We start from the raw sequence: 15219 nt of genomic DNA, 5'->3' as shown, positions 1-15219 counted from the left end.
AATATTTTAAGGCAAACCAAAAGTTTGATATATGCCAATACTGATTACATATCATTTACATAACATCTTTTGGCTAGATCAGTGATTACTAAGTGCTGACCCAAGGCATTCTCTGTATCAGAATTACTAGGAGGGAATGTTTACAAATATAAGTCATCAGCCCTCACTCTTACCACCCTTTCCCCCCCAAGATATTGAGTCAGCGAAATGGGTATTTGTACAGGGAGGAGTTAGGGGATAGGTCCACTTACCTTTATATATTTTTTAAAACCACTCCTGGGTGATTCTGATGCCCAAACTGGTTTTAGAACTACTGGGCTAGATCATCAAATGGTCTCAAATACAGATGTAATTTCTGAAGTGTTCATTCCAGTTTCTGAGTCTTATTTTCTCCCTTGAGTGAACCAAAGGGAGATAACAGTTTTTGATAAAAAATCGTTCCATTAACAGCATTTGAACTTGTCTCTAGAACTTCAGAAGCTGATCAAGGTGATTCTGGAAGGAATGATATTCTATAGAACATCTCTAGAAATGATCCGAAATCTTGCTGACTTTTTAGATCATGACTGTTGGTGTAACCTATACTTTTGACTTTGCATTTCCAGAGTTAGAAACCTGAGATGCTTAAATTAAAATCTGAATCAGCTGTGTCTCCCTCGCTGCCCCTCACCTGCTCACACCATCTCTCTCAAAAATAAACATTAAAAAAAAATTCTTTAAAAAAGACAAAATCTGAAATGCATCAGGATGCTTTGCTATTAGCTTTACTATTATATCCAGAAAGTGGCCAGATGTCCACCTATCTTCAATCCAACAGCTATTTCTTTTTTTTTTTTTTTCAACGTTTTTATTTATTTTTTTGGGACAGAGAGAGACAGAGCATGAACGGGGGAAGGGCAGAGAGAGAGGGAGACACAGAATCGGAAACAGGCTCCAGGCTCCGAGCCATCAGCCCAGAGCCCGACGCGGGGCTCGAACTCACGGACCGCGAGATCGCGACCTGGCTGAAGTCGGACGCTTAACCGACTGCGCCACCCAGGCGCCCCCTTTTTTTTTTTTTTTTTTTTCCCAACAGCTATTTCTGATTACACTGCATTCTAAATGGTTTAAGAAGATGCACAAAATTTGACCTTATAATTCAATCTTTCCCTTACTCCCCAGTGCATTTCAAAGGTTTGGTTATATACGATTTTTAGAAACTTTTGTGAGGCTTGCCATTATCTCTTTGCTGTACCAGCATTTCCTGGCAAATATCCCCCAACATCCACCAGCCAAGAAACCTTTGAAGGTGATTGTGTGTGTGCTTTTTTTTTTTAATTGTATAATTCATTTATACAGAGACATCATTTGGATTATCTATTTACAGTCTTTTTCAATTTTCATTTCCACTGGCCAGATATAGTTCACATAATAGTCAACATTTACTGGAATTGATCACCATTAGAAATCTGCCATGACACAGGGCTTAAAGACTATGGCCTCATCTGAACAAGAAACATTTTACAGTAAAAGATCCATCAGTCGTTTTCCCTCTTATGAATAAATCCACCAGAACTGATCTAATATGGTCAAATGTTCACACATTTCATTGCTTCTTCTCAAACCCGTAAACCAAGGCAAATTAAATTCACTTCCCCCAAGCCTTCTACAACTTACTACACACCCTCGAGTTTAGCTTTTACTATCTCCTTTCATGTTCTGGAACAACCAGACATTTTTACTTTAAGACAAAACTACTCTCTTAGACCCTTTTTTTTTTTTTTTAAACTTATTACCGGTCAGTTGCCTTCCCTCTTGCTTTTCAGACAACACTAAAACTTTTAACAAAATCCTTATGGCAGTTTTCTTTCAGTATATACGGAGTCATTTCATGTGTGGTCTCCACTCTGAATGCTACACTTTAAAAAACTGCAATTTTCTTAATTGGCTCAAAAACAGTATGGCTTGGTTTCACTTGGTAAAGTCACTGATTTAAAAAAAAGATATATATATGTATATATATATATATACACACACACACACACATACACACACATTTTTAATCAAAGAGGAAGAATACTTTAAAGACATGCCAATTGAAAAGGCAAAAGCATTGAAGTAAAAAAAAAAATCAAAGCAAATACTAAAAACTACTTTACAAATTAAAAAAAATTAAGTGTTTGGCAGTTTAAATGGATGAAAAATGAGGAATGTGCAGTGAAAAACAAATATAAAGCATTCCAGTTGATACAATGGAAAACTTAATTAAGTCTTATGGTTTGTTTTCCAAGGAATTTATGTTTCAGTGTTAAGTTCTGAAATATTACAAACATATTCCACATAGATTTTAGTTGCATGTAAAGTTTATCAAAGAAACACTGGTAAAATCCCATATTTGCAAAACTTTAGGTTTTAGCAAATATTGTAAATATCACAATTGGTTGGTATTAGAAAGTCACGATGAATGCAGAATAAAGAGAAAATCCATTTCATAAATATTTCATTTGATTAAAAATACCAGGCTTGCATGTTCTAAATAATCTGAGGAAAACATCTTTAAAAAAAAGGGGGGGGGCTACAGTTTAACAGTAATCTGCGTATATCTTTAGCTGCCATTTAAAAAAAAAAAAAAAAAAGGAACAACCAAAACCAACCGAAAACACAGAAAATGCTAGGACCGGTCGTAAGTAGTAGCCCTGCGACGCTCCCACGCTCACATTACACGAAAAAAACCTGTACACATTTATAAATAAACAGTCTCTCCACCAGTGAATACACAGAACTTCCTTTATACCAAAGTCTCTTTCCGTTTGCCACCGAACGGGGCTGTGTCCCTCGCCTTCCGGAAGCCAGACCGTGTCTGCTGAGCTCTCGCACCCTTCGTGTCATCTGGCGCGCGCCCCGGGGAGCCGCACTCCGGAGCGTCTCCGCCGACTTCCACCTGAGTCACACCGGAGGCCACGGACGCCCTTCTCTGGAGCGCGGCGGTCCCGGCGGCGGCGGGGGTGTTCTCCTCACCTTCTGCGGGCGGCTGGGGTGCGCCGGCGGCCGGCTGGAAGGGCGCGATGGCAGTGCGGATGCAGTTGAACCACTGCTGCTTGTGGAACACGTCGTTGGCCTGCAGGGTGTGGGACTGGCCCGGACACGGGTCTTGGAAGCGAACTCGAAAGATATTTTTAGCTGGAAGAATAAGAAACGTAAATAAGACTTTTAAAAAGTTGACTGCGAATAAAATCATACGTTTTCACACGGGTGCTAGCGGCTCCGTCAGGTGCACGTGTGTCAGGCGGACACGTCACGAGAGGCCCGCACGCGACTTCTCAGACCGGCCGGCTGAGCTGGCGCGGGAGCAGCACGGCGCCTCGCTCAGAGGGCGGACCAGGCGCAGGAAAAGGGAATCCGCCTCATTTCAGACGTTTCGTACAGGGACAGAATTCTTAGAGACCACGACTCAATTCACGTAGGCTCTGAGCTTACGTGTATTTACACGGCTTGAGACTCTGCATCTGTACCTTTGTCTGAGTTGCCGAAAGCCCCTCGAAAGGACCCTCCCATTCGCACGTCTCCATCCTGCAGGTCTTCCAAGACCAGCTCTTGGACGGGGATCGGCTGCCGATAAACCTGGTAAGAGTGACGCTCATTTCGTGTAACAGGCCGCGTCAAAACCAAGATGTCTTGAAACAGGAATATGTGCAGTTTCTGGAGAAACAAGAAACGAATACTTCCTCAACGTGGAACTCGGTGATCTGAAGTGCCTGAAACCCACTATGAAAATGTCTTGCTTCGACATTACTAATTTCATCAAATTCACGGACTACCATCGCCCTACCAATGACCTCCTAACACAGCGCCTGCTAGGCTCTGCACGTCCTACGCGGAGAGCTGCTCGAACCTCACGCGGTATGAACCCATCTTTATCAGTGGGTAACATCAGATTAAGCCGCAGCTGAGTAAACGCCACGCACCTCGGAGACCCACCGGCAGGAACGTGACTGGAGACACCAGTACCCCGCACCACGGTTTCCTAACAAAGTGAGGATGGAAAGCGCAAGCCGGTGACAGTGCCAGTGGTTCTACCTCGTCCCGCACAACCGTAAGCCTTTATAGAACAGTCAGGCCTCACGAGAGAAATCAGACAGGTCGGGCTTCGACTTTTTCTGAAAAGAACCTCAGCTCATGAACTGGGCTTCCCGGGGTGGGGTGGATGGGAATTCAGGAGGGCACCCGTGATGAGCCCCGGGTGATGCAGGAAGTTGTGGAATCACTGCACTGTGCACCTGAAGCCGATATACACCGCGGGCTGACTACCTGGAATCAGAATATAAACTGAAAAAAAAAGGGCTTCTTTCCGAAAAGCACGTAACGGAACAAAAACACCACACCAGGCTTATCCTTGGTTCTAGCAGGCGCTTTTATAATCAATATTTAAAAAATAAGTTTGCTTTCATTCCCTCTGCCGTAGAAAGTTGTTCAGTAGTGCTAACAGCTCCTTCCATCATTGTGAAGTCTTCAAAAATTTTTCTGAAGGACATGCGCTTTTATTAGGAAACTGGTAATTCATTCCCAAAGGAACCCCTGGGCAAACAAGTTGATTTATGCTTCAGAACTAAAGAATCAACTATTAAGCATTCTCCACCAAGGCATTTATTTGAAGTCAGTCTGTCACAACAGAAACCAAAGTCTGCTTTACCACAGCTGTTAACGTAAAATAAACACCAGTAACCTTTCGTTGTGTGATGAATTTTACAAACCTGCTTCATAATTTACACGGAAGAAATGAAATACGGCAGGAAGATAAAGGTAATCGCTCACTTCGTGTTAGCGTGCAAACACACTCACATGTCCACTTTTATTCTTCAGTTCCCCGTGGCACAGCAGCACTTTGCTTGCTTCAATTCTAGGGTCTTTCTGCTTTTCGTCCAGATACTCCAGTTTGTCAATGTAATACTGGCATTCCGATTCACCTTTCTTCAAGTTGATATCAGAGAGAACTCCTTGTATTATCAGTATCTAAAAATTATCAAGAAATCAAGGAAGCATTTTCAGCACATTAACTTAACTGTTTCCTTACAGGCCTAAAACATATTAAAACGACAGGATAAAGCTCGAATGGCCTCTAGAAATCCGATCATTCAGTTAGTCCCTGCATTTTACAGATGAAACAGCCTCAGCCAAACTGTGTGACCCGCCCAAAGTCACACAGCTAGCTAGTGGGAGGGCTCAGATATTAGAATCCAGTCTTTTACCTGAAACATAACTATAAAATGCATTACACGTCTCTCTATTGCTTAGCGTACTAACGTCCCGGGTGCCTAGAAGAGCAGAACGTTTCACCGTGTGGCAATACGTGTGACGTCTGACAGCACCACTGTATATACCTTTCCAAGGCAAGTTAACGTATAAACTTGAAAAGTGTTAAGAATCTTCTACTGGACTTACAGCTTCCTCCAGAAGCTGAACATCAGGGTGGTCTTTTGGAGTGTGTCTAAGAATTTCTTTTAATAGCAAAGGGTATTTGACCAGGCGGCTTCGAGGAATATCTAGGAAGCTCCAAAGATCTAGTTTTCGACTGAAGGGAGACTCAAGACACCGCTGGAGGAAGTCTTGGACTCTCGGGTCCTGTTTCTTCTGATCAAGAAGAACTTTGGCCGCCAACTGGTTACTACAGTAGCCTTTGTAGGCATTCAGGCCCGGCAACTGAAGGAGAGGAAGCGAAAACACAGTACGGTAAGTTCCTGTTGTGATTTAGGCCATCAGTAAGCCTGTGAAAACAACACAAGTCTTATAGCTAATTCTTGAAAGTTTTAATAAGCGGTGAGGCCCTCCCTGCAGATGTAACAGGGGTGGGATGGGATCCCGGGCCAACATCAGAGTATCCTTTCCTAATTTCCCTACAGTTTGGCTACATCCAACCGGAGACCGACGATCTCTGCCTTCTCCCAGCCTCGGCCGGATGCTAGTCTTCCATTTTCCCAGGGCACCGCGGGTCCCTCTACCACCGTCACCACCAACCTTGGGACTGCTCGTGCTCCCGACTGTCCTCTCACTAGAGTGTAAGTGTAGAGATGTCTCTCCTCACGGAACCCCCCATGGTCCCTCCTACGATAGCACCTGTCATCTGGCAGGCACTCAAACGTTAACTGAAACAGTAAAACACGTAATGTGGGATCTGTGCCCAAAGAGGATCATATTTTTAAAACAAACAAACCCGTATCAGTCATGAAGTCTCTTTTTAAGCCAAGACTGTTAACTTCCTACAGCTATCTAATTTTGTTCAGTTTTAATGCCTTGTATATCTGTCTTCTGAATTCAGTCAGTGGACCCAATGGACCTGGTATTCGCCACAGATGAGGAGTATGGCATATATGTAAAAACTATCTGGTGTCAGCAGCTCACTTCATACCCAGTTCACAAGAACGTGACCGATCTGCTCCACTGTTCCACCAGGTTTCGTTGCTTCTGCTATTCTTGCCAACAGATCTGAAGTGGAAAAAGGCAGAGATACCAATAATACGCTCATTTAAAAAAATAACTCCACGCTAAGTTAGAAGTTCAGATTCAAAACAACTTCTGCTAATGCTGTTCAGATACCAATGAGAATTCAATGGCGTATCTTACCTTCATGGAGAGGTATGTAAGCGTCCAAATCACCAAATATCTGGGTGAGTTCCTCCTCTGACATAATAGACAGCTTTAACATGGGGTCATGGTAGGCCTATCAGAGGGGGAAAAGTGAGTCATGCAAAGCGATCAAGCAAATAAAACACGATGAGAGACCTTCTTGAACACAAGCATGACTGACTACATAAAAGCTAGCGTGGATTTCATTTATTACACATCAAAGAAACTAAAGTATATGTTAATACTCAAACAAGCTCTACTGATATTCATATTTGAAGAGATGTGAAACTATAGAAGAAGGTTTTATCCTTTATAATTTGTTAAATAAAGTTTTTTAAAACTAGAGCACATGATAAAAAGTTATTTACTGACCTTTCTTGCAAGCTTGAGATCCTCAATTAAATCCTGTTCACCTCGGGACATTTCATATATTGCCTAAAAAAAAAAAAAAAAAAAATCCAGCAAACACTGTAGGTCATTCCTTCGAGAAAGGAAAATTATATACAATTGATACTTATCATGAATTATTTAACTGAAGTTATGAATAGCGCTCTTTAAAGGGACTCAATCTGAAAACCAGAATTCAGAATGGAATCTCCATTAAGTGGTTGCCACACGCTTTAGAACTTTGACCCCATCAGAGTTAACTTTGATGACCACCACCCAATACGGTGTTCCTGCTCAGCATGTGTTACGAATTAGCACTCAAATATAAAAATGCAAGCTGAGTTTGCCTTAGGCATTAGTTTGCTATTCTTCTGAAAACCTACGTTTAAAAAAAAGACGATTTTTTAGTATGAGACGGATTTCTTAGTTGAATGCTAGCTCACCTCCTGACGTTTGATTTCTTTGGTAGTTAAAGACTCCTTCATGCTGACGTCCAGCATCTCGGACCACAGCACACTGCTTCTCCTTTTGGAAGGTGTGGGGGCTGTTGATCTGCTCGATGACTTCTGGGCAGAAGCCGGGGATCTGCTGTCACCACGAAGGGTAAATGACTTAAAAGTAAAGAAACAAAAAAAAAAAGAGGTGAACAAAAGAGAAGATTTAAAGGAGATAGTAATTATTCTCTTCTTTTTAAAAAAAAAAAATTGGAAAGACAAATTAAAAACAAAGTTCTGAGATTTCTCAATGCATAAAACAATTATCTGCCCAAGCTTCAATCTATCATTCTAAAATATTATCCGTCAGAATTACCTCTTGGGGATAAAAACTATTTAAGACTCTGCTGTGACATAAGATGTAACTTAATATAATGAGGTTATGTAAATACTGTTCTGGTAAAAATATTCCTTATCAGCATGTTAAAAAAATGTATGTTTAAATAGAATAGTGTAAAACTGTTTGTACAACTCAAAGGAAAACACAAATTTAGGCTTCTCTGAAAAGCCCCCTTCCTACGTTACTCACCTCCTAGCCCCACCCCTGCTTACCTGAATTGTTTGACCAAAGCGTCGGACTGCTCCATTTCTTACAGGAGAGATCAAGTTTGCCAAGGATGTGACCCGGGCGAGAGGTCGAACTCTTTTATTGCTTGGCTCCTGTAAAAACAAAAACAGGTTACGCTAAATGTGTGTTCAGGTATAATGGTTTCCAACAAGCTTGGACAAAGTCGAACACTCTCAAAAAACCAGTATTTGTACATTATAAAACGCAGCAATATGGAACTCTGGAAATGAATGTAGTCCTTTTAAAGTTTATTATTTTATTTTAGAGAGCGCGAGAGAGCACGTGTGTGTGTGAGTGTGCATAAGAGAAGGGCAGAGGGAGACAGAATCTCAAGCAGACTCCATACTCCGCGTGGAGTCTGCGTGGGGCTCAATCCCATGACTCTGGGATCATGACCTGAGCCGAAATCAAGAGCTGGACGCTCAACTGGCTGAGCCACCCAGGTGTGTCCTGAATGTTGTCCTCTATTGTTAAAATGCTAAGAACACTAATGAGTAACAGTCAATTATGAAAAAAATAAAGGGCATGAGAAAGGCCAGGTGAGTATCACTTTGAGAACAGAATATTATCATTAACAAAAGAAAAACTAAAATGAATTAGATTCCAGAATCCCATAGAACTTTTTAGTTTAGTTCATTCAGTCACTTTTAAAAAGTACCTGATTATTATGAAAAATTTCAAATATACACAAAACTGAGAAGCAGCATAATGGTCCCACGTGCTTATCACTCAGCTTCGACAGTTTTCGATGTAAGACTTTGCTTCACCTATTTTACAGCAAATCCCAGACACTGTATCACTTCATTCTTAAATACTTCAGTTAGGGATCAGCTTCTAAATAAACATCTCTGCCCTGGAAGGGTCAACTCTGAAGGCCGAGTGTCCCTGTATTCAAGCAGAGGCAGGACGGTGGTTAGGCGGGCACTCGGGCTCTGGACGCAGATGGACTGGGTCCAAAGCCTGCTCTGGCCCTTGCTAGGGAATATCCTGGGCCTCGGTTCTCTTATCTGTAAAACGGGGCTCATGTTAGACCTTCTCTCCCAGAGTTGTTATGAAGAGTAAGTAAGATATGTTTAAGTGGCTTGAACGGGGCCTGGAACACATGAAATTTCTGCTATTACTAACATTCTGAGAAATATTTCCACTTAGTACACAAACACTGGGATTTTGGAATAATTAGGTTCGCTCTCAAACAATTTATTCACTTAAAGGAAAAATATATACAATTTTAGAAGAAATACTTATTGTTCTACATGTATTGTTTGTAATAGGTTAGCAAACATCACTTGATATTCAAGGATCTCAAGGCTTTTTACAGCTTGTATTACTCTCACTTTACTTCTAGGAAAATGGAGGCATACCATCAGGTGACTCATAAAGGTCCTGAAATAAAGGACATCAGATCATACCACAGCTCTAGCTTTTTCATGTCTGAGGGGTGTAATTATTTGTTTGTATTTGGTGCTTTTGACAATTGTGGCACACTTGACAAAATAACTCTGCTGACAGTTCAGAAGGACATACGATTAAATACACACTTGAAAATAAAATTAAAATTAAAGATAAAGACAACACTTAAAAATTAGCATTTAAAACGGGCAGATGAAAATTCTTTCTAAAAATTCTTTGATATGACTAAAGTAAGGGGTCAGAAAATGGAGTAAAAATAATTCCCTTAGCATAAATGAAGAACAAAATGGCAGAAAGAGTCAAAATCCTCCAGAAAGAAGCTTCAATGATTTGAATATTCAGTGAGGCAAGGAGACCTGAGCCAGCTCCCGCAGGTATACACCCGCAGCTACACACGCACAGGTACACACGTACCAGAAGGGAGCGTGACTTACGGAGTGAGGAGGCTGTGGAGAGAATCAGAGCAGGTCTTTGAAGGACGTAAGAGGTAGTGTTGTAAACCGACCCTCCCCCACCAAAAGGATTAATCCTAAAGTAAAACTTTGAATACAAAACCACTCACGTGCAAATGTTAAATGCACTAAAAAAGAAACCTTCAAGATACGTAGGAAAATGACAGGCGCACTGTGAGGCCAAGGACATGTGCGAACGCCTTTCCAACGCACATCTGTGCAAGACTCAAGTGACACATGCACGACAGAAGGTCCTGCACGAGGCATTCCTTTCCATTTAGTGAAGACGGCACAAAGAGTCTTCTGTTTGAACAGAGATATAATTACCTCCTCACAAAGTAAGACAGGCCAATGGTAACTAGAAACAAAGCAGCTGTCAGAAAGTTCTGTTCCTTCTTGGAAACAGAGGTTAATTCCTCTTCCCCGTTTAAAGCAGAACAAAGTTGACTTTCTGCTAAGTCACAAAATATTTAATTTCAATTTAAAGCGTCTTTGGAAGGTGCTCTTCCCAATGAATTTGAAAAGAAGAGTTAGTTCGGATGGGAGGAAAAGATTTTTGGTATCTATTTTATTACACAACATCAAGCTAATGATAAAAAATCCTTTTCTTTATAGGATCAGTTATGTTCAACTGTTAATTTCCTAGGAACTCAAAATTATGTGGTATTTAAGGTTTAAACTACAGAATTTAGATTCAGATAATTAAATGTAGATATATCTAAAGCATCTTTCTGAAATTGATATAGATTTTGTTTACGTGGTCTATTTAGGGTGGCAAGTTATTAATGCGCAGAAGCAGTATGTGCTGGTTAAGTATGTTCTGCAGCCCTTCAGAAGGCCATGGATGTGACATCTTCAGAGGATATGGTAGTCTCCTGAGTTTACCTCATCTAAAATGTCTTGGTAAGAGTGCAGGCTAGCTCAGTCACTCAAGTAGGAGACTCTTCAAACGTCCCTGTAAGTACGGCACTAAATCAGGAAATATGGGTTGGGGTGTGGGGGGCGGGGAGGGGAGGACACCTCTGTACTTTTCACACGTTTCTGGGGATCCAAAAGTAAAGGCCTTACTGCCTTACTAAAAGGACATAGATGATAAATATTCAGGAGACACAACACAAACTTTTAACATACGTATTTCAAGAGTATGAAAAATTTTAGTAACTTATAAAGTGTAGCTGAAACGTAAAGTCGTAACGCTGAATATGGCTCACTTCTGGTTCTAGGATACACATACAGTATTTGAGAAAAATATACAGAAAACTTTTGTGGAAAAGTGATATGGATTAGACCTTCCTCTATTATGTTATAGGGTCACCCTGAAGGCTTGGACAAAAACCTCCCTTTTAGAAACATAGGATTTGGCCTATGTAAGCTATAACCAAAAGGAGTTTTTCTTTAGAGGTCCAGATGAACCATTTTAATGATCTTGGCTTGGTTATTAAGAACCTAAACATGTGCACTGTCACAAAACTATTTCAAAGACCAAGTTTTTCGAGAACTGGTATTACACCCACGTGCGCCGCTCTGCACACACAGAAAGCAGGCCCAGTGTTCGGAGGTGATGAAGGAAGAGAGGGTAGGGTCTTACCTTTCTTACCATCGCTCAAAATAAGGCTTACATAACGGTTTCGTTACTGCTGTTATTTTTGTTCTGGAGTGCTGTTTGTTAACAGTGTTACAGTGAATACAAAAAGCTTAAGAATGAGTGCAGATGGGGAAACTATGCACCCTCCTCCAAAGACAATCTGAAAATCTACGCGAATAAACAAAGAATACCAACAAGTTTTATACACTCAAGAGCTTTCTACTGGAGCCAACCTCTCACCAGGGCCAAAGTTCACTGAAATGGAAAAATACCCCAATACCCTCGAACATAAATTTATGTTGTTTATTTAGGTTAGGTTTTAACCAGACTATCTAGTTTAGCCAGGCAATTGCACGCATTCTTTTATTTTAGGATATCTACTCTTACACTGAGTTTTTAATCAATTTATTTTAATAACCCAGTTGTAAACAGAAAATTGTTAAGATGGATTTGAAGTCTCTTACTGAGATGTATCTTGCATATAAAAGCAAAAACATAGAAAAATTCTGTTGTGAACTCAGTCTTTTTTTTTTTTTTTTGGAGAAAGGTTTTTTTCTACTAATGATGTCACAAAAGAGGATAGGATAGAAAGGTCTCTTCCACCGTCAACCAAATCAAGGCACTTAAAAAAAAATACAGTATGGGGCGCCTGGCTGGCTCAGTCGGTAGAGCGTGTGACTCTTGATCTTGGGGTTGTGAGTTCCAGCCCCACACTGGGCGCACTTACTTAAAAAAAACAAAAAAACAAAACCATAGTTAAAAAGAAAAAAAAAGTATTAAACCTGGGTTTTATTTGGTTTATTGGATGAATAACCTTTTCCTCTATTTGGCAAGAGCTTTAAAATAAGAAAACTGAAAAGAAAAAATTATTTATAAAAAGATAAAAGAGTTAAGATCACATAGGATTTCTTCCCTTTCTACTTAGTAATAGAAATTTTTTTTAGTCAAATTTAATCATTTATTTAAGGCTGTTACTGCTAGTACTAAAAACCTGACAACACTCCTGTTGTTTTTCATCTTTGGAATAAAGGTGTGCCAGTAACATGGCCAGTGTCTGATACCAACAAAAAAGGCTAGTTCTTGATGGTCCGAAATACGATCAGTTTCAGTATTTACACTGATGACCCTGTAGGACTTGCTCTTCTCAAAGGAAATGCTTACACATTTTGAGAAAACTGAAACATAAAAGCGAAAACCAAAACCATAACAAACACCAAAGCTGAAAGTACACCAAACAAAAGCACAATTCCTGAAGTGGGCAGCTATTTTAACTACCACAAGGTGTATGCATGAGACACAGCTTTACTGAGGTACACAATAAACTGCACATTTTTAAAATGTATAATTTGGTAAGTTCTGATAGAAGTACACAGCCACAAACTATCACCACAATTGAGACAAGAAGTATGTAGTCAACTGGGGCATCGCTTTGGAATGCCCCCTCTCTGTAAAGAGAGCTTTCATACTATTCTTACTTTGTGATCTTATCTTAGGCTAGAATAAACTTTTGCTTGCTGCTCATTAAAAAAAAAAAAAAAAAGTAGTATATAGTTAATTGAGTACAGGAACAGTATTTCTTTTCTTTCTTTCTTTCTTTTTTTTTTTTTAAAGTAGGCTCCACACCCAGTGTGGAGTCCAAAGCTAGCCTTGAACTCATCACCCTGAGAGCAAGCCCTGAGCTGAGATCAAGAGTACGACCGCCAACCGACTGAGCCACCCAGGCGCCCCCAGGAACACTATTTCTATCACGTAAGTGAGAAGACAGTATATATACCATACAGTATATATATTGTAGTAACCAGTATAAATAGAATATCCATGTAAGATTAAATCAGTTGTCAAAATTAAATAAAATGGCACGAAAATCATGATTTATTTTGATAAATGTTCATAAAGACTTTTAAAAACCGCAGTGACTTTAGACGATTAAAGCTAAGAGGGGAGAAGTACCTAAGTAATGATTCAATGGTCTAAATGTTCTAACGTATTTTTCTTTCTAAAAAAAAACACCAAAAAACAAAACAAAAAACTGCACACAACAAATTTATTAGATGTGGAAGGAAAAATAAAAATAAGCACTAGGTCTGATAGCATTTTGGTTGCAATTTGTTCACGAGTGTGAACTTGCAAGGAAGGGATTCTTATTTTCCTTTTACCCTATAAAGCAGTTCCTCAGACTAGGTAATCTAACTGCAAGTTAAAAAGAACAATGTGTTAAGCATCAGAAAAGCGACCAATTTAACCAAATTTAGCAGCGTGCACACTCACAATCTTTTTCTTTCTGTAGAAATTTGTGCACACTCAAGCTGTGCTGCATCTAAACCTATCCGCACAGTAGTTTCTAAACTTAAGCCATAGAGCCAGACGCGTTTCCCACTTGCATAAAAATCACGTATTTCAACACTCAGATCAAAAGTTAAGTTTAAAATCATATCGTTAAAAATCTTAAAAGTTCCGTGGAATCAGAAAACATTCCTCTGGCTTAAGTTTTCTTTCGGTCTTACCTCTTGTTCTCTGAAGGACTGATTATTAACATCCAGGACTCGGATAGTCCTTTTAATAGGCAGGAGACCTCCAATCTCATCATGAGCCACCATGCTTTCCCAAGTATCCCCTAAAACCTCTGGAGTTAATCCACATGCGAGCGAGCCCTACAGCGAAGCCCTACTCCGGCACACAGACTGGTCCTCCGAGTGCTCGGCACCCCCAGGCAGCCATCTGCCCAGGCCCGTCCCGGCGGTGGAGACGACCGCTTCTGCCAGCGGCACCGAGCAGGCGCCCGGACCTCCAGGCTCCGGGGGCGGGGCCCACCGCGGACCGGCTCCGGTGGGCGGGCACCTACGGCCACGTGACCCCAGTTAACTGACTGCTGGGCGCACCTAGGCTTCTCCCTTTTCTCTGCGCAGGAGAGAGCTTTCTAAGAGGTTGGGAATTTCTCCAGTAAGACGGGAAGGTTCAAGGAAACTGGGTTAATGGAAGGCTTTTCCTGATTTAAAAAGCATTCCGGAAGGGCAACTAATTGCTGATCTACGTTACCTACTCTAGGACTTAGCCACAGACAGGGATACTTTTCCTGTAAACCCTATTTCCTAGAAAGGAATTCAGTATGGACAACTTGACGACTTCAAGTAAGAAAACTGTAATTCAGAGTTAAGTGCATATACCAAAGAAAAGCCTGACTATTCAGGGTCCTTTTAGTGCAAGCATATTCAAAACTGTGAGATTAAGCTTTTCCACCAGTTGCCACCATTTTTTGTTAAGACTGGCAGTGAGCACACTTCAGTTCCTTCCGTTCCTAACGTAACTCTTCCACAGGGCGGTGGGTAAAGAACTGGGCCACCTAAGATGTTAAAGTTCAGCATTTCTCAGACTTGGAGGCAGATATTTTTTTTCTGTTATGTTTTAAAAACTTTGTATCTGTGTAACATGTTTTCTAACATAAATAGAAAAAAAAAGGTGATTTCGTTCTAATAGCAGGGTCCTTCTCCATTCTGAATTAACTGATCTTGATATAGTCCTAAAAGAATCACAAGACTGGGGAACCTGGGTGGCTCAGGGGTTAAGCGTCAGACTTCGGCTCAGGTCATGTTCTCCTGGTTCATGAGTTCGAGCCCCGCATTGGGCTCTGTGCTGGCACCTGAGAGCCTGGATCCTGCTTCAGATTCTGTGTCTCCCTCTCTCTCTGCCCCTCCCCTGCTCACACTCTTTCTTTTTCTCAGAAAT

At 40.8% G+C, this 15219-nt stretch overlaps 1 protein-coding gene across 2 annotated transcripts in view; it reads right to left on the bottom strand.

Moving 5' to 3' along the window:
- Window positions 1–1292: 1292 nt before the first annotated feature.
- The window catches only part of NET1 (neuroepithelial cell transforming 1), a 52543-nt gene continuing 38616 nt past the window's right edge, over window positions 1293–15219 (bottom strand). Inside the window, exons 1-10 of one of the 2 annotated variants that reach the window (XM_047066298.1) lie at window positions 14001–14222; window positions 8034–8141; window positions 7431–7598; window positions 6973–7035; window positions 6598–6694; window positions 6383–6459; window positions 5419–5676; window positions 4819–4989; window positions 3492–3678; window positions 1293–3159 (exon numbers count right to left, since the gene is read on the bottom strand). In XM_047066298.1, the coding sequence (XP_046922254.1) occupies window positions 2768–3159; window positions 3492–3678; window positions 4819–4989; window positions 5419–5676; window positions 6383–6459; window positions 6598–6694; window positions 6973–7035; window positions 7431–7598; window positions 8034–8141; window positions 14001–14093 (1614 nt within the window). In that variant the 5' untranslated portion in view covers window positions 14094–14222 and the 3' untranslated portion in view covers window positions 1293–2767. Of the gene's footprint in view, window positions 3160–3491; window positions 3679–4818; window positions 4990–5418; window positions 5677–6382; window positions 6460–6597; window positions 6695–6972; window positions 7036–7430; window positions 7599–8033; window positions 8142–14000; window positions 14223–15219 lie in introns of those variants that run through there. The other variant, XM_047066297.1, reaches the window with a different exon arrangement.

The sequence above is a fragment of the Lynx rufus genome, unplaced genomic scaffold, assembly GCF_022079265.1.
Source record: "Lynx rufus isolate CCGP_SWC_20201006 ecotype Redwood Valley unplaced genomic scaffold, mLynRuf1.p SCAF_7, whole genome shotgun sequence".
NCBI lineage: Eukaryota > Metazoa > Chordata > Mammalia > Carnivora > Felidae > Lynx > Lynx rufus.
The sequence above is the reverse complement of the archived record's forward strand: the minus strand, read 5'-3'. Positions and strand labels throughout refer to the sequence as shown.